General features: G+C 39.7%; 1 protein-coding gene across 1 annotated transcript in view; it reads left to right on the top strand.

The window, feature by feature from the left end:
- Positions 1-26,914, top strand: part of LOC111145330 (chromosome unknown C10orf76 homolog) — a 182,045-nt gene that overhangs the window by 4,886 nt on the left and 150,245 nt on the right. The window contains exons 2-10 of the mRNA XM_022500169.1: positions 8,910-9,022; positions 12,238-12,294; positions 12,440-12,586; positions 14,445-14,552; positions 19,449-19,541; positions 20,316-20,390; positions 20,512-20,598; positions 24,820-24,876; positions 26,056-26,099. Coding sequence (XP_022355877.1) covers positions 8,921-9,022; positions 12,238-12,294; positions 12,440-12,586; positions 14,445-14,552; positions 19,449-19,541; positions 20,316-20,390; positions 20,512-20,598; positions 24,820-24,876; positions 26,056-26,099 — 770 coding nt within the window. The 5' untranslated portion in view covers positions 8,910-8,920. The remainder of the gene's footprint in view (positions 1-8,909; positions 9,023-12,237; positions 12,295-12,439; positions 12,587-14,444; positions 14,553-19,448; positions 19,542-20,315; positions 20,391-20,511; positions 20,599-24,819; positions 24,877-26,055; positions 26,100-26,914) is intronic.

Below are 26,914 nucleotides of genomic sequence, written 5' to 3'. Positions count from 1 at the left end.
ACACACACACGACTTGTAGGAGAGCCAGGGCAAGAGACTGTATTTCTGGTTTTATAAACATATTGCTTCCTCTTGTGTATTGGGTGAGTAGCCAGTGATCAGACAATGGTGATATTTGACTCACCCACAAATTCTGGGCAGATAGGATTTTCATCTTCTTCACTAAGCATTGTGGATTAATATAGTCAGTGTGTCTTGTAGTGATCTTTCACAGATGGACAAACTGAGGCTAAGACCCTAAGGGAAGGGATGCCATTAGTGAGTTAATATGGGAAGAATGAACTGGGAGTAGGTGAGTATTGTTCCAGTGTCTTTTCTAGAGGTGACGAATTTTATTCATCCTCTCAAAATTGTCTTATGTCTTCTCCTCATCTTCCTTTCAAAGCATTTGGTGAGTTTTAGGCTTTAATGAGTACTTTGCAAACTTTAGTGAGCATCAGAATGACTTGGGGAAGGGTTTTGCAGTCTCATTGCTGTTGACGTATTGGGCCAGATAGTTCTTTGATGTGGAAACTGTCCAGTGCATTGTAGAATGTTTAGCAGCATCTGTGACCTCTGTTAGATGCCAGCAGTATTTCCTTTACCAGTTGTGATGGCCAAAAATGTCTCTGGCCGTTGATGTTCCCTGGATGGCAGAATCGCCACAGTTGAGAACCACTGACGTGGGGTGCTTATTAAAAATCTAGACCTTGGGGCGCCTGGGTGGCTCAATCATTAAGTGTCTACCTTACTGCTCAGATCATTATCCCAGGGTCCTGGGACTGAGCCCTGCATCAGGCTCCCTGCTTGGCAGAAAGCCTGCTTCTTCCTCTCCCATTCCCCCTGCTTGTGTTCCCTCTCTCGTGTGTCTCTCCCTGTCAAATAAAATAAATAAATAAATAAATAAATAAAATCTTAAGGAAAAAAAAATCTAGACCCTTAGTGTCAACTATCCTTAAAAACAATAGCAACAAAAAATTAAAAACAAATCTAGATTCCTAGTCCTTATCTTGAAAAGTCTGTTTCAGTAGTGGGGAAAGGGAGCTTAGGGATCTGTATTTTCAGGCACCTCAGGAGACTCTGCAACAATTGATCACAGCTCTGTGATGGGAAAGCATTATCTGTCCTAAGCTCAGGGCTGTACAGATTTATCCTTGACTTACTCTCCCTTTCATCTCTCTGTCTTACTGTATCTTTCCATTCATTATGAAATTCTGGTGGAGAATTACCCTCAGAGCACTGGCTAAGCCCAGTTAAAATATTATCAATTAAATCTTGTAGATTGTGGATATCAGTGTATTTCAGCTTTTTTTTTTTTTTTAATTATCGTATTGGATACATTTATCAACTTTCTAGACAGATTCCTCTCCAGTGTTTTCTTCCAAGTTTTCTACCATTCCATTCACTTGTGTAGCACTTTACCATTATCAATATTTATATACGCATGTGTGTGTCAGACGTGCATGTGCAGCTTTTACTGTTTACTGTGGCACCTCTACCCACTGGCAGACTAGTGTGTTGAAACTCAAGATATCTGGACATCCCAGAGTTTGTTTATTAAGGCCAGTGAGTACATACTCTTCGTCTTCACTTACCTGGAACCTGGTTGCAGTTTCTCTGCAGAGCTTCCGCCTTGTTTATGTGTAGGTCACACCACTTCTGCCCTCTCCTCTGCCTTTTGAGAAACAGTATAGCACAGTGGTTAAGAAGAGGGACACTAGGGGCCCCTGGGTGGCTCAGTCAGTTAAGCGTTTGACTCTTTTTTTAGATTTTTTTTTTGAACAGAGAGATGGATTACAAGTAGGTAGAGAGACAGGCAGAGAGAGAGGAGGAAGCAGGCTCCCAGCTGAGCAGAGAGTCCAATGAGGGGCTCAATCCCAGGACCCTGGGATCATGACCTGAGCTGAAGGCAGAGGCTTTAACCCACTGAGCCACCTAGGCGCCCCTATGCTTCCTTTGTAAAGTTTCTGGATCATAGGTCTGTGAGGATAAAATCAATTAATATATATGAAATGCTTAGAATGGTGCCTGGTGCATAGTAAGTGCTATTTTTTTTTTTTAATTTTTTTTTTTTATTTGACAGACAGAGATCACAAGCAGGCAGAGAGGCAGGCAGAGAGAGGAGGAAGCAGGCTCCCTGCTGAGCAGAGAGCCCGATGCGGGGCTCGATCCCAGGACCCTGGGATCATGACCTGAGCCGAAGGCAGAGGCTTTAACCCACTGAGCCACCCAGGCACCCCAGTAAGTGCTATTTTTTAAAAAGATTTTATTTATTTATTTGAAAGAGAGAGAGAGAGGGAGAGGGCGCATGTGTGCAAGTTGAGGGGGTCCGAGGGAGGAAGATAGGCAGACTCCACGCTCAGCGCTGAGCACGAGCCCACCTGGGGCTCAATCCCATATTCCTGGGATCATGAGGTGAGCCTAAATGGAGAGTCACCCACGTGCCCCTAATTGTTATTTTTTTTATTAATTAATTAATTAATTAATTAAATTTTTTTTTAAAAAGATTTTATTTATTTATTTGACAGAGAGAAATCACAAGTAAGCAGAGAGGCAGGCAGAGAGAGAGGAGGAAGCAGGCTCCCTGCTGAGCAGAAAGCCCGATGTGGGGCTCGAACCCAGGACCTGGGATCATGACCTGAGCCGAAGGCAGCGGCTTAACCCACTGAGCCACCCAGGCGCCCCTGTTATTTTTTTTTTTAAAGATTTTATTTATTTATTTGACAGACAGAGATCACAAGTAGGCAGAGAGGCAGGCAGAGAGAGGAGGGAGCAGGCTCCCTGCTGAGCAGAGAGCCTGATGTGGGGCTCCATCCCAGGACCCTGGGATCATGACCTGAGCCGAAGGCAGAGGCATTAACCCACTGAGCCACCCAGGCGCCCCCTAATTGTTATTTTTGATTCGTGTCCTGAGTGTACAAGTCAGGATCCCTACTAGCCTCTGTTCTAGTATTCTGCATGAGAGCTATTAATTTTCATGTATGTATGAATGTGCTGGCTTTTTAAAAATTTTTTATTTTTATTTTTAATTTTTTAAAAGATTTTTTTTTTAAAAAAAGATATTATTTATTTATTTGACAAATCACAAGTAGGCAGAGAGGCAGGCGGGGGGGGGGGGGGGGGGGGGGGGGGGGAGGGAGCAGGCTCCCCGCTGAGCAGAGAGCCCGATGCGGGGCTCCATCCCAGGACCCTGGGATTTTGACCAGAGCCGAAGGCAGAGGCTTTAACCTGCTGAGCCACCCAGGCGCCCCAGTTTTTTATTTTTATTTAAAAAAAGTTTATTTTTTTATTAACATATAATGTATTATTAGCCCCAGGGGTACAGGTCTGTGAATCGCCAGGTTTACACACTTCACAGCACTCACCATAGCACATAACCTTCCCCAATGTCCATAACCCAACCACCCTCTCCCTACCCCTCTCCCCCTGTGGCTTTTTTTTTTAGATTGAGGAATAGCTTATGTAATGTAAAGTGTACAACTTGATGAATTTTTTTTTTTACACATTTGTGTGTAGATCTACTGCAATCAATATAGAGGATGTTTTCAGCATCTAAGAAGGCTTCCTGTGTTCCTTCCCACTCATCTCCCCACAGGATAACCAGTATTCCAACCTCTGTCACCATAGATTAATTTTGCTGTCTTTGAACTGCATATAGTTGGAATCATTTGTTTATACTTTTTTCTTTCAGAGGTTTTTATTCAACATCTATGAAATTTATTAATTTTTTTAGCAACTTGTTCTTTTAAATTTCTGGGTAAAAAAACTCATTCTGTGTAGTACTTTATTATATGAATATGTTATCTTCCTACTCTGCTAATGGACATTTGAATTCTCTTTATGTAAGAAAAAAAACTCAAACATGAAATGCCCACTTCAAAAAATTTTATGACATTTCAAAAAAGGAATGTTCATACTGTAGGCACTCTGGCATTTACGTTTCTTGAACATGTCAAGTATGTTCAAATCTTGGAGCCTTTGCATTTGCTATTCCCTCTATCTGAAACACTTTTCCTGAGACTTTCACATGGCTCTTTCCTTTCTTTTATTCTGATCTGCTCACCTATCCCTTATTTTAATAGCCTACTCTAATCTCCTAGTCTATTGTAGTCCCCCTAGATAGTTTGTCTTCAAGGTATTTGTCACTGTCTCAACTTGTTTGTTGTCTTTACACCCTCTAGAATGAAAACTCTGTGAAAGCAGAAATCTTACCTGTCTTGTTCACTGCTGTATCCCTAGCCTTTAGCACCCAACAGGTGCTCAGTAAGTGCCTATGGAGTGAATGAATCCCTGACCTATGCATGATTTCTTCTAGATCATGGGCACACTTGTTTTTATTCATTTTCTTTTTTTTTCCTTTTCTTTTTTCTTTTCTTCTCCTTTTTCTTATGTACTAGGTGGAATGTTTTAGGATGTTTACTTCAGCATCTACCTATAGTGTTTTGGAGCCTCCCTGACAGTGAAGAGAGGGTGATAACTTGATAACAGTCCATTATCAGTATGAACCTAGAGCCACAGGCCATTAAATTTGGAAGCCTATGGAAAGCTATTCCATGGCTCTTTTATTCCCTGGTTTCTCGAGATATAATTGATCTGTTATGGAGATTATAATTGATAGAACATCGGTATATAAATTCAAGGTATAAAATGTGATGCTCTGATACACATGAAATGATTACCATGATGAGGTTCGTTAACACATTCATCCATCACCTCACGTAAGCATATTCATGTTGTTCCGAATGGCAGGATTTCCTTCCTTTTTGTGGCTGAATATGTGGCATGTGTCTACCACATTTTCTTTATCCATTCATCCGTTGATAGACACTTAGGTCGTTGCCAAATCTTGGCTATTGTGAATAGTGCTGCAGTGAACATTGGGCTGCAGATATATCTTCAAGACAGTGATTTCATTTCCTTTGGATATATACACAGAAGTGGGACTGCTGGAGCTTATCATAGTTTTATTTTTAATATTTTGAGGAACCTCTATACTGTTTTCTGTAGTGACTGAACCAATTTAAATTCCCAGGAGTGCACAGAGTCTCCCTTTTCTGCATATCCTTACCACTGCTTCTTTTTATAGATTGGCAAGTTGAAGCCCAGGGAAGGAAAGAAAACTAAAGTTTATAGATGAGTGTATAAGAATTGGGACTAAAACCCAAGATGTTTTGTTTTTAGATTTATCATTGACATACATCAGTGTATAAGGTATATAGGATGATGGTTTTATTTACGTATATTGTGAATTGATTACCTCAGTTGGTTTTGTTAATATCTATCATCTCATATAGATAAAATACCAAGACTTTTGGTAGATTAACTATTAACTCTAGAAATTAGAGTGAATTTATATTAAATTAATTTTCTGATACGAGAGTTGGCATTTATTGTGTTGTGTTCAAGAAGACAATAAATGAATAGCTAAATATAACTAGCATTTCTTGCATATTAGACATTGGAAGTGTTTGGCTTTAGGTTTTAAAATCTTGGAGCACCTGGGTGGCTCAGTCAGTTAAGCATCCACCTTTGGCTCAGGTCATGGTCCCAGGGCCCCACAGCACACTCCCAGCTTAGCCTGCTTCTCCCTCTCCCTCTGCGTGCTGTCTCCCCGCTCCCCCACCGTGCTCTCTCTCTTAAATAAATAAAATCTTTTTAAAAAGTCTCAATATTTGGTTATTTTATCCTGAAGGGATATGAAGTGATGTGGATTTAAGACGTTTGTGGCTAGATTGCCTAAAGATATTCTTAAAAAGTTGTGTGACTTGAGTCTTTCAGAGAGAAGTTGTGCAGTGGGTCATGGGACCAGCAGTCTCTGAGGTTTAGGAATAAAAGACTTCATTGATTTACCATTGGGTTGGGAGGATTTGAAACCATTCCTAAGTTGGATGGTAGGTGAAATTAGTATTGGTATGTTGCCTGATTCTGTTTTATACTTGGCCTATTAAATCTTATTTCTGAGAAACTGTGTTAAAGTCTAAGATGACATTTCTGTGGGATTACTGTGGCTTGCTCTATTTGCTTCTTTGCCAGAAGGATTTAAAATCCCGGATCACAGAAGTCATAGTGTAGTCATAGAATGCTTCTTTTCCTTTCTCATGGTACCATAACATTTTCTTTGTGCTTTTACTCTGTTTCTCATGACTTGCCTTGTGCTGTGGGGTTATTATTTGTCTGTCTCTGCCAGTAGATTGTGAGCTCCTAGAAGATCAGGTCTGTCGTTTCCTCTTTGTAACCCCATAGTGCCTAAACCACTGCTTTACAACATTTAGGTGTTTCATATGTATTTGTGGTATTTCAGTGATGCTGAGAGGATCATTCAATAGTATGTCTAGTTCAGTCCCCTTGTTTTATGTGTAAGGAAACTAGGAAGCACAGTGACTTACTCAGTGTCCTGTATTCTAGTCTCGTCTGCTGGTTGGTTGGTCCATTATGCCTTGCTGTTCCTTAGCTGCTCCTCATTTTCTTCAAAGAGGAGGGTAGTGAAAGAGGAGAAAAACCCTAGAGGACATAAATTACACTGTCGTTACTGACGTGCTCTACCAGTCAGATATTTTACTTCTAAATTTAAGAGCAGAGGCTGAATTTCTGAAGTCCCCCCTCCAAAACTTTTAGGGGTTCTGCATTTAGTCCACCATCCTCTGAACACTTTTCTGTGTTCCATGGGTAGAAGTGCTGGCAGGAGGAGGAGACTATGTTGTTAGTTTCCAGTCACATTTCAGACAAGCTTGGGTGGTAAATTCCAGTTGCCTCTGATGATGACAGAGAGTAATGAGATGAGGCCTTTGGCTGAATTTCCCCCTGTTCCAAATGGAGGGAGAGTGATGAAAATAATTTAACTTCTTAGGAAACTTGGTACTTTGGATTGGAATTGTTTTTTCCCCACTCTCCTATTCCCTTTTGCTTATTAAAAGTATTGATTCTGAAATAGGGAAAGTGAGTTTATTAGATTTGGGGTGGACATTGATTAGCTGTAACCTAATTATAAATCCTCAGAGGGGCCTGTTTGTAAACAGGTGCTTTTCACATCCAGGAACTCATAGTTCCTGCTATTCTTGCTAATCAACTGGTTGAAGCTGAACACATGAAAGATCTATATCCACTAAACTTAGAATTGCATTGCATTTGATTTATTTTAATGGGGTCCTGTTGATTTCCAATTTATTTTCCCCCCATAAGGACATCTTCCTCTTGACAGCCTATTTAAAAGACACAGGAATGTTTTGATCGGAGGCTGTATTTCATGCTTTAAGGCAAAGCCGTGATCAATATAGTATAAATTGCCCCAAAGCATCTTCTCTTTTTCTTTTTTGTTGTTGTTGTTATTTTTTTCCTTCAGTTTTCTTTGGACCATAATGGAATTTGAGGACTCAGTGAGGCCTTGGTAGAGACAGATCTTAATAAAATTTTAGGTCACATTTAGGACTTTTTAGGTCCTCCTCCCCTTATTTCAGAATCAGTCAGTGATGAGCATACGCTGAGCCTATACCCTGAGCCAAATGCTTATAGAAAAAGAATATAAGATGTAGTCCCTGTGCTAAAGATGCTTCATATCTAGTTGGAGAAATTTTCTGTGCTTTGTATTTTTTTGTGCTCAAAGGTAAATCTCATTTTTGGCTATATATATTAAAGAAAGACAGTGTCTGAGATATAATCTTTTATACTATTAGATGCATCTCTTCCTTAAATAAAATTTTGATTTTTTTAAAAAAAGATTTATTTATTTATTTATTTGACAGACAGAGAAAACAAGTAGGCAGAGAGGCAGGCAGAGAGAGAGAGAGGGGAAAGCAGGCTCCCTGCTTGAGCAGAGAGCCCGATGTGGGGCTCGATCCCAGGACTCTGAGACCATGACCTGAACCGAAAGCAGAGGCTTTAACCCACTGAGCCACCCAGGCGCCCCTAAAATTTTGATTTTGATTTGAAAGATAGCACGTATTTTGCAAAAGTCATTGAACAAAATTAATTTTATTCTGTTGTTTTGGATTTTTCTGGAAGTAAAAATCAGGCTCCTTGCTACTGTGCATACTTGCCGTTGGGTGAGATTAAGTTTCACAACTAGAGCCTAGAATTTAAGAGAGACAGGAATTTTGTCAACAGTAGAAAGAATCTGGGAAGTGAGGGGAAATGTGTAAATCCACAGTGGAGACCTGTGGGATTTCAAGTTCTCACTTGTAAAAAATTGAAATTCCTTGAAACAAGATGGGAAATTTGGGCATGATTCATGGAATTGCTTTGATATAGAATTGAAAAATGCACTGAGGTTTAATCTGCAATACTGTTATAAATATATATAATTAGATCTGAAAGAAGTATATTGTTATATTGGGTTATTTTGAAATCAGATTTAATTTTTATTCTTATAACTGCTATTTTCTGCCTTGGGTCTCTTTCCAGAGGAATTTCTGAAGACAGTCAAGTGCAGTGTGATTTATGAGGCAGTGAAGGCCAAGTACTTTGCAGTGATGAGGGACTTCTTACTTTGGGGAAATCAATGGAGCACATCAGTCTGCAGCACACTTCCTGCCTTAATGGTCCTAAGCTCAATCAATACTTGAAATTTAACTTCACCATCAGTCTGTGGGCAGTGTGTGCTTTGCAGCCTTCCTTCCATCAACCTCAAATATATAGCCAGATCTATTATAGATGGGGCTAGTTACACTTTCCTTCTTGGTTTTGGATCTGCTGTAAGCCTTGTCTACTGGCATGTTTTAAAGATGTAAAATGTGTTTTGCTGTAGGCCAAGTAATGATTTAAGCCTTGAAATTACCTGGTCAGGGGATGGGGTGTTGGACAGATGCACAAGATGTATTACATGGTTGTTTATCATTTTTCTCCTTCCTAAAAAATTTCCCATTGAGAGCTTTTCGACAGACTATCCAGCATCTTGGAGAGCATTTATAGCACTGATTGTGGCTTTCTTTTCACAGATTCTTTAACCATGGCACAGGTGGAGAAACGAGGGGGTTTGCTCCGGAAATCTTCAGCCTCCAAAAAGCCACTAAAGGAAAAAGTGGTACTGATGTATGATGAGATCTTTATGGTAAGGCCTGGAGCTCTGACAATTCTGCACAACTTGACTCCTTAGTTTCTTGTTCCAAAATGAGAAATAAGCTCATCCCCGCCTGCTCAATTTCAGTTCTTCAGAGGTAGAAAGAGAGAGCAAGGGTGAGAGTGAGTGCGAACTCTCTTATGGTAGAAATTATGATCATGTATTAATAATTATAGATTGTTCTTCTTTTGTTGTTGTTTAAGATTTTATTTATTTATTTGGCAGAGAGAAAGAGATTACAAGTAGGCAGAGCAGCAGGCAGAGGCGGGGTTGGGGGGGAAGCAGGCTCCCTGCTGAGCAGAGTGCCCTCTGCAGGGGCTCAGTCCCAGGACCCTGAGATCATGACCCAAGCCAAAGGCAGAGGCTTAACCCACTGAGCCAGCCGGGTGCCCCTAGATTGTTGTTCCTATAGATTGTTGCCATGAGCTCAATAAAACAATTGAAAGAGGGAGGAAAGATTGGAAAGCTTTTTTTTCTGAGTATCTTTAAGAAAGACTTGTCTTCTGTATGATCTAACATAAGGACTCTTCTATCTTAGATGTTCTTGAAGTTCCTTTTGGCCCTAGAATTCTGTGATTCAAATATATATATATATTTTTAAAGATTTTATTTATTTATTTGACAGAGAGATCACAAGCAGGCAGAGAGGCAGGCAGAGAGAGAGGAGGAAACAGGCTCCCCTAGAGAGCAGAGAGCCCGATGCGGGGCTCGATCCCAGGACTCTGAGATCATGACCTGAGCCGAAGGCAGCGGCTTAACCCACTGAGCCACCCAGGCGCCCCTCAAATATTTTTAAAAGATGAACTATTATATTCCATCTCAAGTTGTTAGTGGACAGAACAATTGCTTAGTCTGTCATATTCTCCAATTATATAAGATAACTGACAAGTTATTAGTAATTAATTATTAGATTGGATTGAGGCTTTCTTTGGGTCTCCATAACTTCTGATTGACCATGGTCCAAGCGTTTGTTGTGAAATCTATCCTTTCAGGGAGGGTTAGAGTAACCTACAGGGGTACTTACCTTCTGAAATTCTGATCAGAACTAGTGCATGTAAAATGGAATAATACTTATAAAGAAGTTACCATGTTTTGAATTTCTACTATGTGCCTGGCGTCTAAGTGCATCATTAAGTACATTAATTCTGAAGAATGCTGCAAGAGTGCCATGTTTTCACATGTGCCATGTAAAGAGCATTTTACAGATGAGTAAACTGGGGATCATAGCTGGAAGGTGATGGAGTCATGGTTTGAACCTTAGTGTTTGACTCCAGGGCCCTTACTTATTCAACTTTGCCACATGGCCCAGAATAAATAATGCGATCAAGTAAAACCTTTAACTCTTGGCAAGCCTTAGAGATTGATATGCAAAAAATTAGTACAGAATTGCACAGGTCATTACAGGTGGTTATATAGAGAAAATGAGTGGGTACTCAGATCCTGTTAGGGCTCTTTCTATGTTAAGTAAGGTTGGTATGCATAGGACTATTGATTGAGTGAGCTTTGAGGATGGGAAGTGCCAACCCACGAGTAGTCTGAGTTTCATATATAGATAACAGCCTGACATAGAAATGTGAGAATCAAGGGGTGCCTGTGTGGTACAGTCGGTTAGGTGTCCAACTCTTGGTTTCGGCTTGGGGCTGTGAGATGAAGCCCCACGTTGGGTTCCGCGCTAAGCCTGGAGTCTGCTTAACACTCTTGTCTCCCCCTCTGCTTCTTCCCACTGTGCTCTCTCTCAAATTAATAAATTAAAAAAAAAAAAAAAGTGTGAGAGTCAAAGTGTGAGTGTGACCCCTCCTAGGAGAAAGAGGTAAAAAAAAAAATCACTGAAGGAGCATCTTTTGAGAAGGCCAGAAATGTTGCTTCTCTGTGTCATTCTCAGATAAAAATCCTGAAGAGATTCCTAGTATAGTATTTTCTTACTAGATGAAGAGTTCTTAACTAATGAAGATATTAGTTCTTGGTAGTACTTTTATTTATTGTTTATTTTGGTAGTAATTTCAAAAGGTCAACTTAAGGGTGATAGTGGGTGATTGACCTACTGGTTTTATGTCATTAGCCTTCCTCTAAAGTAGGATTTGTTTTATTTTGCTCCTTAAACAGAAGCCTTTTCACTCGTTAGAATTTCTGTTTGAAAATTATTGCTGAGAAGATTTGTATCTTAGCACTATAATTTTGTTAACCTTTTGGACCGATTCGAATTAAGGAAAGAGAATATTAAAAGCTCTCTACAGAGAACTAAAGGCATACAGGAGGCCAAGTAGCAGCCGTCAACACAGGATGTTGTAAACCATGGCAGTATTGATAATGTGGTCTAGGTTCTGGCTCCTGTACTGGTGTAAATAACTTTGTGGATCCTCTTTCCTAAAAGAAGGATACTTTTTTTTTAAAAGATTTTATTTATTTATTTGATAGAGAGGGAGAGAGAGTATAAGTTCGGGGAGGGGCAGAGAGAGAAGTAAGCAGGGAGCCTGACACAATGGGGGCTCAATCCCAGGACCCTGGTATCATGACCTGAGCGGAAGGCAGACACTTAACTGACTGAGCTACCCAGGTGCCCCAGCTAAAAGGATACTGATAACATCTATCATACCTGGCTCTCTGGGCCATTGTATTTCATGTATGTGAAAGGGCTTTGAAGACCCTACAGATGTGATGGGGACATATCATAATGTGACTATCTTATTCAGATGGTTATGTTCACTTCTTGCTAGAAGATAAAGATTTGAGGGAGATTCTTTGAGCCATTATTTAACGTTTGGCACAGGGAATATATATCTACGCACAGTGTCTTCCATTTTGGGGAAAAAAGCCTCTGAAACTATTGTTCCCTATTATAACAGTATAGAATGACCAAGCATTTTGAAAGTTAATTTTGAAAGGTAATGTTGATTATGTATAAGTAGCCCTTTCAGATGTATTCTTTTTTTTTTTTTTTAAGATTTATTTATTTATTTGAGGGAGATAGAGAGAGAGCGCACTTGTGTGAGTTGGGGTGGAGCAGAGGGAGAGGGAGAGAAAATCCCAAGCAGACTCCCCACCCAGTGTGGAACCTGAGGTAGGGCTCTATCCTACTACTCTGAGATCATGACCTGAGCTGAAACCGAGAGTTGGACGGCTGAGCCACCCAGGCGCCCCTTTCAGATGTATTCTTAATGCTTCAGTGTTAGCTGGGAATATTGAACCTGCTTGTTTTCTGGTTTCAGACAGAAGACCCGAGTAAGTGCAGTCCTCGATTTTGGGAGGAGCTCTTCCTTATGAAGGTAAACTTGATGATATCTCTGGATTTTCTTGGTAACTGAAGTTGCTTTCTCATATGTTCTAGGTGCTACACTAAAAATGCACTCACATTAAATACAGTTCACTAAAAATGTTACTAAAAATAACTCCCTACCCTTTCCTTGGTAGGTGAATTTGGATTACCTAGAAGGCAAGCTGGAATCTCTTGATGGTGAGGAGTTAATGAAGATCAAGGATAATATTAATTGCTTATTTCAACACTGCATCCAGGCTCTCGGAGAGGAACATCCAATTCGAGTTGTCAATGCATTGCAGGTACAAGGTTGGGAGACTAGGGATGTTTTTTTAATAGGGGAAGGGAATTGTAATACATGTGTTGGGACCTGAGGAACCTTAAGTTGCCCTTAGGTATCAAGTTTTGTTTTTTTTTTTATTTTGTTTTGTTTTGTTTTCCTTTCAGTCATAAACATCTATGCCATGTTTGTTTAGCCGTCTTACTGGTTAAGCAAATTGACACTTGTACTAGTTATCTTGTCCGCTTATATAATTTTATCTAATGCCAGGGCAGATTGACAGAATTCTTATGATTATTTGAGGAAAGGAAGTGATAGAGGGGAAGCTATGAGTCATGGATGGTCTACAGCAAAAATCAGAAGAGATTCTTAATATAGTATTTTCTCACTAGATCAGGAGTTCTTAATCTGAGGTTTCAGAGAGTCCTTGACTCCCAGAAGTTATATGTAATATTTTATGTGTGTGGATACATTTTTTCTGAAAAGAGAGCTTTCATCAGATTTTCAAAAGGGTCTGTAACTTAGAAAACATTAAGAATCATTGTTCTTATGCTAAGTGGTATGGCCACTGAATAATTATTTCTCGAATGACAGTTACGTGCCAAACATTGGGTTGATGGGGATACATTATAGGGTTCTTGAAAGCAAAGACTTTGGTAGTTTCTTCCTAGCATGTAGGACAGTGTCTGGTAAATACTCAGCATTTTAGAAGCAAATTTTTAATGAAGGAATGATGAGCAAAATTTCTGAAGTTTATAGTATAGTAGGTCCAGTGTAGCCTAGATCAGGCTGTGTAGCTAGGACCGTGATTGACAAGCTTAGAATATGAAGAATCTGTGACAACATAAAAGATTTTAGTGGAACTTTTGATACATTGGGTTTAAATTTCTAACTTAACTAATTGGGTAAATCACTTCGCAAGCCCCAGTTTTCTCATCTGTAGATTGTAGAAATTACCTATTGAACTGATGTCCCAGAAAGAAGGACTGTGCATTTTGGGCATCTCAGTTGTAGGGGCTCACTGAAAGCTGAAATGAAAGTTGGAAATTATGCTTCCTATAACCTCAGTGACTCACTGTGTGGGCATGAATGGTAAACTGTTTTTAATTCATTGGAAATAAATTGGCATTAAGTCACTTGGTGACCCATAAAAATATAGTACATTGTTGTAATGGCTTGCATTATTATAATGAGGCTTGTTAAGCTTTAACAAGGTTTCAAACACTATTCTTGGAGTATTAACAAAGTTCCAGGGACTCTTCCAGGTGCTTTATGGTGTTAATTCACGTAGTTTTCACAACATCCCTATTCGATGGTTGCTATTATTGTCATGCCCATTTTATAGATGAAAAAACTGAGGCACGAAAAGTTAACTAATTTGTCTGGGATTACACAGCTAGTCAGTAGTGGATGGGGAGTATAAAGAATTTTAGTTTTGAAGCAATTGGTCGTTACATGGACTGAAATAACTTTTGTAGTTATTAAAAAATACTTAAGAATTATCAATTATAATGTAAATACTAGAATTAATTTTAAATAAAGGAAAGCTCCACCAATCACATGACTCAAACTCAAGAACTGTTTTTATTTTTGAATTCACCTTCCAATCTCTGTTTGCAGTGCAGTTTTTGAAAAGAGGATGAGGCCAAGAAAACAGCAAAAAAAGAGGATGATAGCAGTTTCAATTGCTATTCCTCTTTTCATTTCTGGATTTTGCACATAGTAAGACTCAGACAGTTTTGGAGCTGAGAGTGACAGAGCAATTGAATGTCAGCTGTGTAAGGAGGAGGTTCTGAGGTGTAGTGTGAGGTGGCAGATCCAGTGCCCTTCACGTTTTGAGACTTCTCTCTACAAAAGAATTCTTTCTCTAATCTCTACAGACCTTGTGTGCACTCATTCGAGGAGTCCATCAAAAGAATAAATCTACCTCTGGGTTTGACATTATCAACATGCTGATGGGCTTTGACAAGGCAGAGTTGTGCATGAAGGTGAGGCATAAGTTGCAGATGTGCCTGTGGATGGCTGCTTCTGACAGCTGTTCGTGGATACCATCTGCAGACAGTTTCTGTACTAGACGATTTGCACTCAGGTAGATACAAATGGTTGAATTTGTTCTTGAATTGGAATGTTTTTGTTTTACAAATAGGGTTTGTCTGAATAAAGGAAGAGTTGAAATTCAAATGTAAATTGAAATATCCTTCCCTTGCAGGATAAAGACTGAGTGGTTTATTTTTTGATTTATAGCATGTGCTCGTACATTTTTTTAAAAAATATAACCTTTAATTGCAGGGGTTCCTGGGTGGCTCAGTTATTAAGCATCTGCCTTCGGCTCAGGACATGATCCCAGGGTCCTGGGATCGAGCCCCACATCAGGCTCCATGCTTGGTGGGAAGCCTGCTTCTCCAAACTCTCCCACTCCACCTGCTTGTGTACCCTCTCTCACTGGGTCTCTCTCTGTCAAATAAATAAAATCTAAAGAAAAAATATATATATAACTCTTAATTGCAAATGGATATATAATATTTTTTACATTTATTTGCAAACAAGATCTCTGCTTATTTTTTTTTTTTTTAAGATTTTATATGTTTATTTGGCAGAGAGATAGAGCACAAGTAGGCAGAGCATCAGGCAGAGGGAGAGGGAGAAGCAGGCTCTCTGCTGAGGAGGGAGCCCCACATGAGGCTCCATTCCAGAACCCCGGGATCATGACCCAGGCTGAAGGTAGCCGCTCAACTGATGGAGCCACCCAGCGCCCCATGCTTATATATTCTTAAAAACATTTAGGAACTCAAATAAAATATAACAAGGGAAATATAATATATAAGGGTAACTTTAGTTCTAAACTTAAGTTTTCTTACTTAACACAATGACTATCAGAATTTTTATTTCTGTTGTTTGACACTTAAAAAAAAAGCTTTATTGATAGATAATTCACATCTACATTTCACCCTTTTTAAAATTTTATTTTATTTTTATTTTTTTTATTTTTTAAAATAATTTATTCGACAGAGAGAGAGATCACAAGTAGGCAGAGAGACAGGCAGAGAGAGAGAGAGGAGGGGAAGCAGGCTTCCCGCTGAGCAGAGAGCCCGATGCGGGGCTCGATCCCAGGACCCTGAGATCATGACCTGAGCCGAAGGCAGAGGCTCAACCCACTGAGCCACCCAGGCACCCTACATTTCACCCTTTTAAAGTATAATAATTCAGTGGGTTTCTTTTTGTTTTGTGGGGGGGGGGGTTTAGTTTATATTTACGTAATCTGTATACCCAATGTGGGTCTTGAGCTCACAATCCAAAGATCAAGAGTCACATGCTCTACCAACTGAACTAGACAGGCACCCCTCATTCAGTGGCTTTTAGTATCTCCACGGGGTTGTACAACCATCACCCCTGTTAATTTTGGAACGTTTTTATCACTCCAAAAAGAAAACATGTACCCATTAGCAGTCATTCTCCATCCCCCTTCTCTCCAGCCCCTGTCTACTATTAATCTACTTTATGTCTCTCTTGGTTTACCTATTCTGGACATCTCACAGATGTGGAATTATATGTGGTCTTCTGCATCTGGCTTCTTGCACGTGGCATAATGTTTTCAAGGTTCATCCACGTTGTAGCATGTATCAGTACTTCATTCCCTTTTTTGGCTGATGAATATTTCATTGTATGAATGTACCGCATCGTTTTATTCACTCATCAGTTGATAGATATATGGGATATTTCAACATTTTGGCTATTGTGAATAAGGCTGCTGTGAACATTCGTGAACAAGTTTTTGTGTGGATGTAGGTGTTCGGCTGTCTTGGGGATATACCTAGGAGGAGATCTGCTGGGTCATATGGTAACTCTACATTTAACATTTCAAGGAACCTTCAAACTGTTTTCCAAGTTGCTATACCATTTTACATTTCCATCAGCAGTGTATAAGGGTTCTGATTTTTCCACATCCTCGTCAACAATTGTTTTTTATCTTTCTTTTATATATATATTTTTGGAGAAACGTCTCTTCAAATCCTTTGCCCATTTCTAGATTGAGTTATTTGCTTTTTTAATGCTGAGTTGTAAGAGTTCTTTATATATTTTGGATATAAGTCCCTTATCAGCTATCTGATTTATAGTGTTTGACACTATCTTGAAAGAAGGTTGTTTATAATATGAACTTCGAAGAATTAGTTTTCTATCACTCATTAAATTTAAAATAATCTATTTGACAAAGAATCCTTGTAGGGATTAGGTTATTTTTCAAAAAAAGTTGTGAATATACAATTATAAATACACAAAGACTTAGTACTCGGAGTTAGTTTTTTTTTTTTTTTTTTTAAAGATTATTTATTTATTTATTTATTTATTTGACAGAGAGAGATCACAAGCAGGCAGAGAGGCAGGCAGAGAGAGAGGAGGAAGCAGGCTCGTTGCTGAGCAGAGAGCCCGATGCGGGGCTCGATCCCAGGACCCTGAGATCATGACCTGAGCCGAAGGCAGCGGCTTAACCCACTGAGCCACCTAGGCGCCCTCAGAGTTGTATACTCTATAAGCAGTTGCTGTTTATACCCATTCACATATCCCTAAAGTACCTCTTGCTTTGTATCTACAAAATGTTTTCCCTTCATCTATTTTTTTTTGTTGTTGTTCATTCCCAACTTGATGGCCTCACCTGTTGTCTCAGTCACCCAAGCCAAAAACTTGGGAGTCATTCTTGACTCTTCCCTTCATCTTTCATATCCAGATGATCACCAAGATCAGCTAATTTTGCCTCAGTTCATATTTCTCACACCTTTCTTTCCGTTTTTTCCCCTACTGCCAGTGTCCCCATTGTCTCTCACCTGAACTATTGCAGTGATGCCTTCATTCATTCTTTTGACCAGCGTTGGTTGGCTCTGATGTGCCAGGCACTGGGGATACAGAGGGAAAAAAGACATGGCAACTTGCTCAGAAAATTGACAGATTGGTCCTCATTTGTCTCCCTCCCTCCAGGCTTACCATTTTTAAATCTGTCATCCACACTAATACCACAGTGATAAATCTTATACTCAGATCTTTCTTGCTTAAAACTCTTCATTAATTTCCCATCACAAACAGGATAAAGGCCAAACTCCCTAGCTACCCTTATAGAGCTTTCATGATCTGCTTCCTATTTATTTCTCCCGTCTCCGCCCTCACCACTGCGCCTCATCTCTCACCACTGTGCCTCATTCTGTACTTCCATAATTTGGAAGTTGGAAGTTGTATTCCAGCTCCATACCCAGGGCCATTTCATTCCTCATGTGTCTTTGATCATGATACTGCCTGTCTAGAATTCTTTTCCTCTTCAAGTTTTAATTAATTCCTACTGATTTTTCAAAATATAACCTACCCCTGAGGAATCCTGGAATAGGTGACTTCTGAGCTAATTCCCCTTCTCCATGTATATTTCTGTCATAGTAACCATTAAATTAAAACTGTTTGCTTAGGGGCGCCTGGGTAGCTCAGTAGGTTAAGCCTCTGCCTTCGGCTCAGGTCATGATCTCGGGGCTCTTGGGATTGAGCCCTGCATCAGGCTCTCTGCTCAGCAGAGAGCCTGCTTCCCCCTCGCTCTCTCTGCCTGCCTCTCTCCTTACTTGTGATCTCTGTCAAATAAATAAATAAAATCTTTAAAAAAAAAAAACCTGTTTGCTTAGTAAGACTGATGAATCACTGGCCTCTACCTCTGAAACTAATAGTACATTCTGTTAATTAATTGAATTTAATAAATTTATTAATTTAATAAAATAAATAATTTAATAAATTCAATTAATGAATTTAAATAAAAAATTTTGAAAAGGAAAAAATTGTTTGCTTTTGCTTATTTTTGTCCTCTAGTAGACTAAAAATGCTTTGAGAGCAAGGGTCATTGTCTTATTTTTTCCTTGAGTTCTTTGAAAGCACAGTATTTACCATATAGTAGACCCTCACTGTATATTTGTTGAAGTAGCTTATTTTGAACCTTCACTTGAGCTTCCAGCATGCTAAATCCTATTCTTCATTCATTCTCCTCCTTCATTCAGTGTCAAATATTTCTTTTCTTGTTTCTTCTGCTGTAGTGTGTGAGGGTTTCATCTTTTGAACGGATTGGGTCTATAGCTAATTGTTAGTACAAGTAATATACTCCAATCATGTTGTCTAGTAGAATCAGCCAGAGTGGACATGGCTAGCTTTGTTGGGTAGTATATATGGCCAGTGATCGCCTGTAGTGATATTGTCTTTGTTGTTTGTTCAGTGTGCCTTCATCAGATGATATACTTTATCTACAATGATTTAACCATTATTTATCTTTAACCACTTACTTTTCTTAATTATTTTAATTAGTTTATTGTTTATTTATTTAAAAAAAAAGATTTTATTTATTTATTTCATAGAGAGAGATCACAAGTAGGCAGAGAGGCAGGCAGAGAGAGAGAGGAAGGGAAGCAGGCTCCCTGTTGAGCAGAGAGCCCGATGCGGGGCTCGATCCCAGGACCCTGAGACCATGACCTGAGCCGAAGGCAGAGGCTTAACCCACTGAGCCACCCAGGCGCCCCTGTTTATTGTTTTTAATCTGTTATTTAACCACTATCACTAGCCTTTTAACAATTTACTTCATTCTAATCTAAAGGTTTATATAAGGATGACAGGCTGCAAAGACTTACTTGGTAAAGTAGTGAAATCTTTATTGTTCTGTGCAGTTGTTCTAAAGCATTTTTCCCCAAATAGCTACATGTTGAAGTCTTCCTTTTCTTTGTCTAATCTTATAAGGCCTAGGCCTGAGGGAATGGTATGGTTGCTTCATTGTCATGTGACAATGACCCTGTGTAACATAACCCAGAGTTGGATAGAGACGCAGTAGAGATGTTATTTGGTATGTTTTAATACTTAATGGATCTCTTTCTCAGAATTTGATGGAGAGTTTGGATTCATTGCTTTGTGCTGAAGGTTCTGAAAGTCTGAAGAGTTTATGTCTGAAACTTCTCCTTTGCTTAGTGACTGTAAGTGACCCATCTATATGTTTCTCTGTCAAGGGTATTATCAACAGCAGGGGCAAGCTTATTTGAATATTTGAGCCTAAAGTTAGAAAGGAAAAGAGGAAAAGAAAGAAATCTCTGCCGGGGCATCCCATCACTCCAATGCAGGTGAATGTGTAGAAGGAAGTGAGTTGAATGGGATTTCACTTCCTGGAAGCTGCTCTTTGGAGCAACTTCTGGCATTTTTAGCCTGCAGGGCCCGCGATATTTATCACTTCAGCAGTATGACTCCTAGAGATTTCTTGTCTTCCAGATGGTCAGATTTGCCCTTCTCACCAGGTCTTACCTGGAAACAGTTTTTGTGATTCTCTTTATTTGTTCTGATTTTGATATAACTGGCAACTGGCCTGTATCTTCTAGTGGGAGGAGGGCAGGGTGTTGTTCATTTACTTCAGGCAGTCGTCTTTCCCTGCCGTCACTCAAAGACTGCTCGATCAGAAATTTCTTCCTTTGCATTTGAGAAATGTAAAGAAACTGTTAAGTAAATGCTTACGTAAGGGCGTCAGGGAAACAATGAGAAGTTCGGAGATTTGGAAAGTTTTAATTAGCTAATTTCTTACCCTTCTAGTGTCTGCTTACTCAGGCTCTGGTAGCTTCAGGGGAGCTTATTAAAGGACTACTAAGTGTTTAGTAGAATGTTTTAACATTTCTGATTATCTTAGATGGTAGGGGAGGAGATATACTTGAGATACCAGAGTTCCTCAGTATAGACTTTAAAAAGCCTTTTGTTGCATTCAGGTGACAGACAACATCAGCCAGAACACTATCCTAGAGTATGTCATGATCAACAGCATATTTGAAGCAATTTTACAGGTAGGTCAATTCCCCCCCGTCACCTCTCTCTCTTTTGGGTAAACCACCTCCTCAAATCTTCTATGTCTGCATTCCTAGGAACTAGGAACTGGTACTCATTCACTTCTTGTTTTTGTTACAGATACTGTCTCACCCCCCAAGTCGCAGGGAGCATGGGTATGATGCTGTTGTCCTCTTGGCTTTGTTGGTGAACTATAGAAAATATGAGGTAAGTGGGCCCCTTAATGGACAGTTACGATCTTTCTATAATCTTCCTAAATGTGGCCACTCCTAGGGGACTTTGTTACTTTAATGTCGAAGACATGTTCTTGGTATATGGTATATAGATTAATTTTGATTTATCAAATTCTAAAACTTCTTTATTAAATGCATGGGGCAGAGGATGTAGCCATTTAAAGGAATCCCTTGGTGCAACTTCTAATAAAGTGAGTAACCATCCCCTAATGTAGTGGTTCTCAAACCTAGCTTATTAGAATCACCTAGGAACTTTTCAAAAAGAAGAAATTTCTGGGCTTTACTTTGGACACATTGAATCTGAATCTCTTGGTGGTGGGAACTGGGAATCTTTTTTTTTTTTTCCTTTTTGATTCCCCTGTTGAGTATGATGATTAGTCAGGATTGGGAACCAGTGACCTAATGCATCTGTTTTGAAAGATTGGACTTTGTTTATTGGATTTCCATAATGCGGTCCACTTGTGTAAACCACTGTTGGTCAGGGAACTCTTTCTGATTTAAATAGAAAATTGAAGACAGAGCCTTATGCATGTCAGTTCTGGTGTTCTCTTTGTTCCCAAAATAACCAGGGAGAGATTTATAGGTTTTTGAGATTAAAAAACAACTCAGAGATTTATACTTGGTTTCGTGCCTCTACTTAATTCTTCTCAAAAGGCAGAATACACAGATAAGGAAGGAGGGCCCTCAGGGAAGACCAGAGGCCTCTTGGGGGATGGCTTTGGAGGAGTAGGGAGCTTTTGGCACTGAATCCTGGACACTAGGAGTACTTTACTGAACCCAGAAGTCAGGATCTGCATTGAGGCGACCTGACTTTCTTCACTCAGCAAGTAGCAGTGCTGTGAGAAGTGGGCCAGCTGGAGGGAGGCTTTTCATTTCTAATCTTTTGGATCTTCACTTAGAGTTTTTTTTTCTTTTTTAAAGATTTTTTATATTTAAGTAATCTCTATACCCAGTATGAGGCTCAAACTCGCAATCCTAAGATCAAGAATCACATGCTCCACTGACTGAGCCAGCCAGGCGCCCGCACTTAGTGATTTTTGAGATGGTTCCTAGTCAGGTTGAGAGTGATGGGTAACACAAAATCAGGAGTCTATTCTTATAAGGAGAATATGGAAGAAAGAGAGGCTGTGAGAAATATTTAAAAGAGGGCCTGGAATATGTGGAGCAGTGTTAACGTGTGTATAATTCCCAGAAGCTGATTGCTTTCATTGTCTTGGAAGAACTGACAAATGGTATGTAGAACTACTAATAAATATGTAATTTATCACCAACACCTGTTCTACTGGTGATCTGGGGAGGTTGGCATGGTAGCCATTTTGATCTCTGTCATGTGTAATAGCCTCTGAGGCCTTATTACAACAGCAAGAAAACTAGCTGAGGAAAAATGCTGAAGATAGTTAATGAAAGTTGAGTTATGTGTAATAGGAAAGCACCGTCATCAGTAATGAATATTTTCAGAACATTCTGCTGGTTGCAGGCCACTCTGAGGCAATGGCTTGGTTTCTCTAAATGTGAACTGAACCCTGGCACAGCCCAGCAGGCCCCTCTGAAATGTCAGCCTGAAAAATTGGACATGGCCAAGGAACTAGAGAAAATCATATTTCTGGAGCGAGGTATGCATCTCTAGTCTGTCAGAAGCCACAGAAGAATTAATATAGTAGGCAAGGGCAAGCTGGTGGGCATAATTTATCTGGGCTTTGCAGCTTTTGATATAAGTCACTCACTAGAAACCATTAAGGAAGCCTAGTGACCATGGAGCAAGAAGGTTTTTGACAGGAACATGAGGAATTCCAGATGAACATTGCAAAACCAAAAGCTGGTGAAATTTTATGCAAACTAGTATGACAGAGTGTGTGCTGGGTAGAACAGCATTCTGGCTCCCACTGCAATCCATCCCATGACATTTGGGGAAGTTGTAACCTAGTAACGTGCAAAGGGCTCCAGAGAGGCAGGGTGCCCACCTAATCACAGGGAAGGCAAGGTCGTTGGACTTAAGGAATGGAAGTGATGGAAAAGATGTCACGTAGTAAATGTAAATAGTTCTTCTTTACCTCAAATAATGCATTCCATTTTCATTATTTTCTCTAAAGAGATAGAGGAGGCAATAAAGAAAAAAAAAAAAAGCCAACAAGAAAGAGTAGGTATGGTTTCGGTCAAATAAAGGCAGAGCCCCATTAAAGTAATCCTGTGCAGGCTCGCTGAGTTTGTAATTCTGTCTTTTGGGTGAAAAGTAGATTGCCTTCAGTTTAAAAATGTGACTGACCAGCACAACAGGTGTATAGTGTTAAAGGAAACTCCATATCTGGTAGAATAGAAATTTTCACAGTATTAAGATCCCGGCCTTCTAGGTGAACCCAGTCTCCTATGATGAATGACTTGGTCCCCAACTGCTATCCTAAACATGATGTTTCCAAGAAATTACAAAATTGTTTATTGTCCACTTACAAATTGGTCTTTTTCTTTTTCTGTCCTTTTTTTCCCCTAAAAAGCTTTCTTCAAATGTAATAAAAATGTTAAAGGAGAAAATATATAGGTACCAATCATTGAGTCCTTACCATCTGCCAGATACTATGCTAAGGATTTTACATGTCTAATGTCATTTAAGTCTCATAATAACCCTGAGAAAGAAAATACCCACATTTTACAGATGAGGAAGTTGAGCTTAGGTTAATAAATGTGGCTTTCTTGTCATAATTAGTAAGGAGCTGGAACTCCTAGTAGAGGAGCTAGAACTCAAACCCCTGCTTTTTGCCCCCTTACCTTTTCTTCAACTGCTAACGCATAGGTTGTTCTTGTTAATCAGATGATCCTTATTATTACTTAAAACAGTGGACTTTTGGGAAGGTGAGGGATAAGAACTTTAAACAATTATGCCAAGAAATAGTGGCCTGCTCCTTCTATTGTTGTTCTCTTCATCATGGCATCTCTAGGTCAGCCTGCTGCGGATTTTCTTTTCTGAGGATCCACTTGCGTAGGATCTTGTCTGACATCTGTGGCGTCAGTAGGATTTGACTGCTGGTTATAGGAATCAGTGTGGAGAGCCTTCCTCTGTCAGGTCAAGTGACAAACAGAGTGGGTTTTACCTTCTTGGGCTGTGTTGTAGAAAATCTTGTATACATTTGGGCTGTTAAGAAAGCAAAGCTGTCTCTTTGTCTATTCCCAGTTGACATTCCAAAGATACCCTCAGAAACTTGATTAAATAAGGTCTATGTGGGGGGTTTCCAAATCTCTCAGTAATGAGTTTTCTTGGTTGCTGTGAAAACTACCAGTATTGTTCCTTGCTTCCCTTGGTTTAGAACTGGTGTCTGATCTAGATGAGGTCTTTCCTCACATCCCATATATGGGGTGTTTTCAAGGTGAGTAGGTCATTGGTTCTCATCCCACTGGTAGGAGATGGCCCAGCTGCTTAATGAGTTTAAATATATGTCCATTTCCATATGCTGCCCAGCTGAGATTGGGTCTGGAAAAACTCAAGAAATCTTCCAATGCTATAAGTGATGGGACAGTCATTAAATCCCAGTGTTCTGACCAGATTGTAGTTTGGGTAATTACATCCTTTTTTTCAGTTCCCCTGCAGTGTTATTTGGGTATTGGATCCATAAATGGCCTCTCTGGCTGTTCAGCAGCTGCCACTTTCCACCCCCAAGGTGGCTTTGTTTTACGGGTGGGTGAACCAGTCCTTGCATATAGTTTGTGGAGTGGTAAGGGAGCCTTTGGGATGAGACTGTAAGTTAGCAACTTATAAATTTGTGCCTTATGGCAAAGAAGCTTTATGTTCCTCCCAAGACTGCTGTCCCTGTGGACTCATATTATTGGCAGGATAGGACAAAGTGAGTTTTGTGGAGTGTTCACTTCTTAGAAATAAATAAGATGGAAAGATGGGAGAAGTAGAAGACACAGGCCTGGGCTGATCCACCTGGAGAAAAATGCAAGTAGAACAGAATTGGGGTGTGTGTGTGTGTGTGTATGAGAGAGAGAGAGAGAGAGAGAGAGAGAGAGAGTGTGTATTTGGTGATTGCTGTGCACGCTGAGAGATTTACTGGAAATGGGGGAGTTAGCTGGCAGAATGGGTTGAATCTGGGTATTAGGAGCATCACTACAGAGGGCCTTATAGAACCATTTTTGTTAACATTTTGTTAAATAGCTAATGGGTTCTTAACTAAGTCACTCTCACCTTGAGTCTCTTGTTTAACAGTCTGTGAATCCTTATATTGTGAAGCTGTCTATTGTGGATGATGAGGCTACACTCAATGTGAGTATATGGATCCTGTGTTATTGTCTTAATTACTTGCTTTTGGCGGCCTCACTTTCAGTGGATATTTAGAACAGAGAGCTGTTGTGTTAATTTCAACTGGTGACAAAGAGGGAATCGGTACTTATTTTAGAGCATCAGTGTGTCTGTCTTACCATATTTTATCTTCTCGTCATGGAAGGAAAGTTTGATATTTTATTGCAAAGCATTTTAACTGGTTTTCCAGCCACAAGTAGGCTCTTCCATTGAGCCCCATCATGATGAAATGGTTGGTTCTGTTTCATGTTCTAGTGTGCTGAGGTTGGTGATCCTACAGAGTCAATAAATTACATTCCCAAGAATAAGAAGGCTTAGATGATATATCAAATCAGCATAATGTACACTTTAAATATCTTACAATTTTAATTTTGTATGTTATACTACAATAAAGCTGAAAATTAAAAAAAAAAAAAAAAAGAAAGAAAACAAATCAAGGCTTGGATGACTAACCTATGGGAGATCCCTTCTTGTAGAACTGGCCAGATGGCATTTATAGCTTGACGTGGTAAAGCTGGAACATGGAAGATAATCTGTGTACCTGCTACATATGTCCTTGAAAGTTTGGGAAATAATATCTGTTCTCTGAGTAAGGGAGGAAGAAGATGAAGAGGTGTCTGGCATCCTGCCCTCTTCATTCTTCTGATTTCCCTTATGGAAAAAAAAAAATCATACATGACTCATCCTCGCGGCCTAAATTGATCTTTGTGTCACATTTATTAGCAGGTTCTAAAGGGAAAATTGATAAGTCATTTTTACATTTATTGGATGCTTCTTCCTGTTATCCTCCTGTTTTCCTGTGGCCTGAAAGAGTGGTTTGTCTCTCTGCACCTTCATTTAGTGTGAGGCTCATTGTCACTCTTATTGTGACTGTTTTGGAGACATACCAGAGCTTTTTGTTTTGAAGATTCTAACTTAGTCTTCTCTATTGAGGTAAAAATGATCCCAGTGAAATTGTCAGTGATCTGGGCTGAACCATTTCTCCCCACCCCACTCCTTATTACTCTCTTAAGTGAGATCTAGATAGTTAGATCAGGAAAATCCAGACTGTGGGGCTATAATTAGTGTTTCAATGTTTCCCTGGCCTGGCGTTGCCACCAGCCCCTTATTTCATCTGTGCTATCTTTTTTTTCCCCCCCCTAGGGAATGGGGCTAGTGATTGCTCAGGCTTTATCTGAGTACAACAGGTAAGTCCACCATTACAGGGGAAAGGGTCTTATTTTCATTTGAATTGGTTGAGTAGAAAACAGATTTGCTCCAGTGCTTGGATGAACTTCCCTTAACCTATCCTAGAAGAGTATTCTTAGGTTTAGCTTCTGGCAGATGTATTTGCTGTAGCTCAGCTTGATGGTCTTAGCAGGGGTTGTGTCTAATACCAGGGGAAAAGTAGCCACCAAATTAGTGTCCAGCTTTTCTTTAAGCAATTGGGCACATTCTTTTGAAACCTTTGATATTTTATTGCAGAGCATTTTAACTGGTTTTCCAGCCACAAGCAGGCTCTTCCATTTAGCCCCATGTATCCTACAAATACAATTTTCTGTGTAAAAAAATTTGCGAAGCACCACATTTTGTATACTTAAAAATAAGTAAAAAGAGAAAACATACTGAATTAGCTCTAGTTTAATGGATGCTGCTTTTTCATCAGGAATCAACTGCAGTTTCCCAGAGTCCTTGTCTTTTCTGGGGCTCTCTTCATTGACGCTTGCTTTCCCTCTTGCTCTGGGTGAGGAAGGTGTCTGGTATTCAGTGAATGGAAACCAGAAGTGTTCCTAATCCTGGCAAGGGCCAGACAGTATCTTGCTTGCTCCTCTTCAGACTTTGCTCACACACAATTAGATGTGGAATTTCAAATCTGCCCCATCTCCACAAATAGTTTAGCTCACAGATTTCCCTCCTCTTTCTTCAAAAACAAACAAGATTTTCACTGTTACAGCCTGAAAGTACTTTCACTGTTACACTTTTCAAGTAATAGTCTGTTTGGGAAATAACTGGATCAGCCATA

This window comes from Enhydra lutris, unplaced genomic scaffold, assembly GCF_002288905.1.
Source record: "Enhydra lutris kenyoni isolate GAN:26980312 unplaced genomic scaffold, ASM228890v2 scaffoldscaffold12, whole genome shotgun sequence".
In the NCBI taxonomy this organism is placed as follows: Eukaryota; Metazoa; Chordata; class Mammalia; order Carnivora; family Mustelidae; genus Enhydra; species Enhydra lutris.
This window is presented reverse-complemented; position numbering and strand designations above follow the sequence as displayed.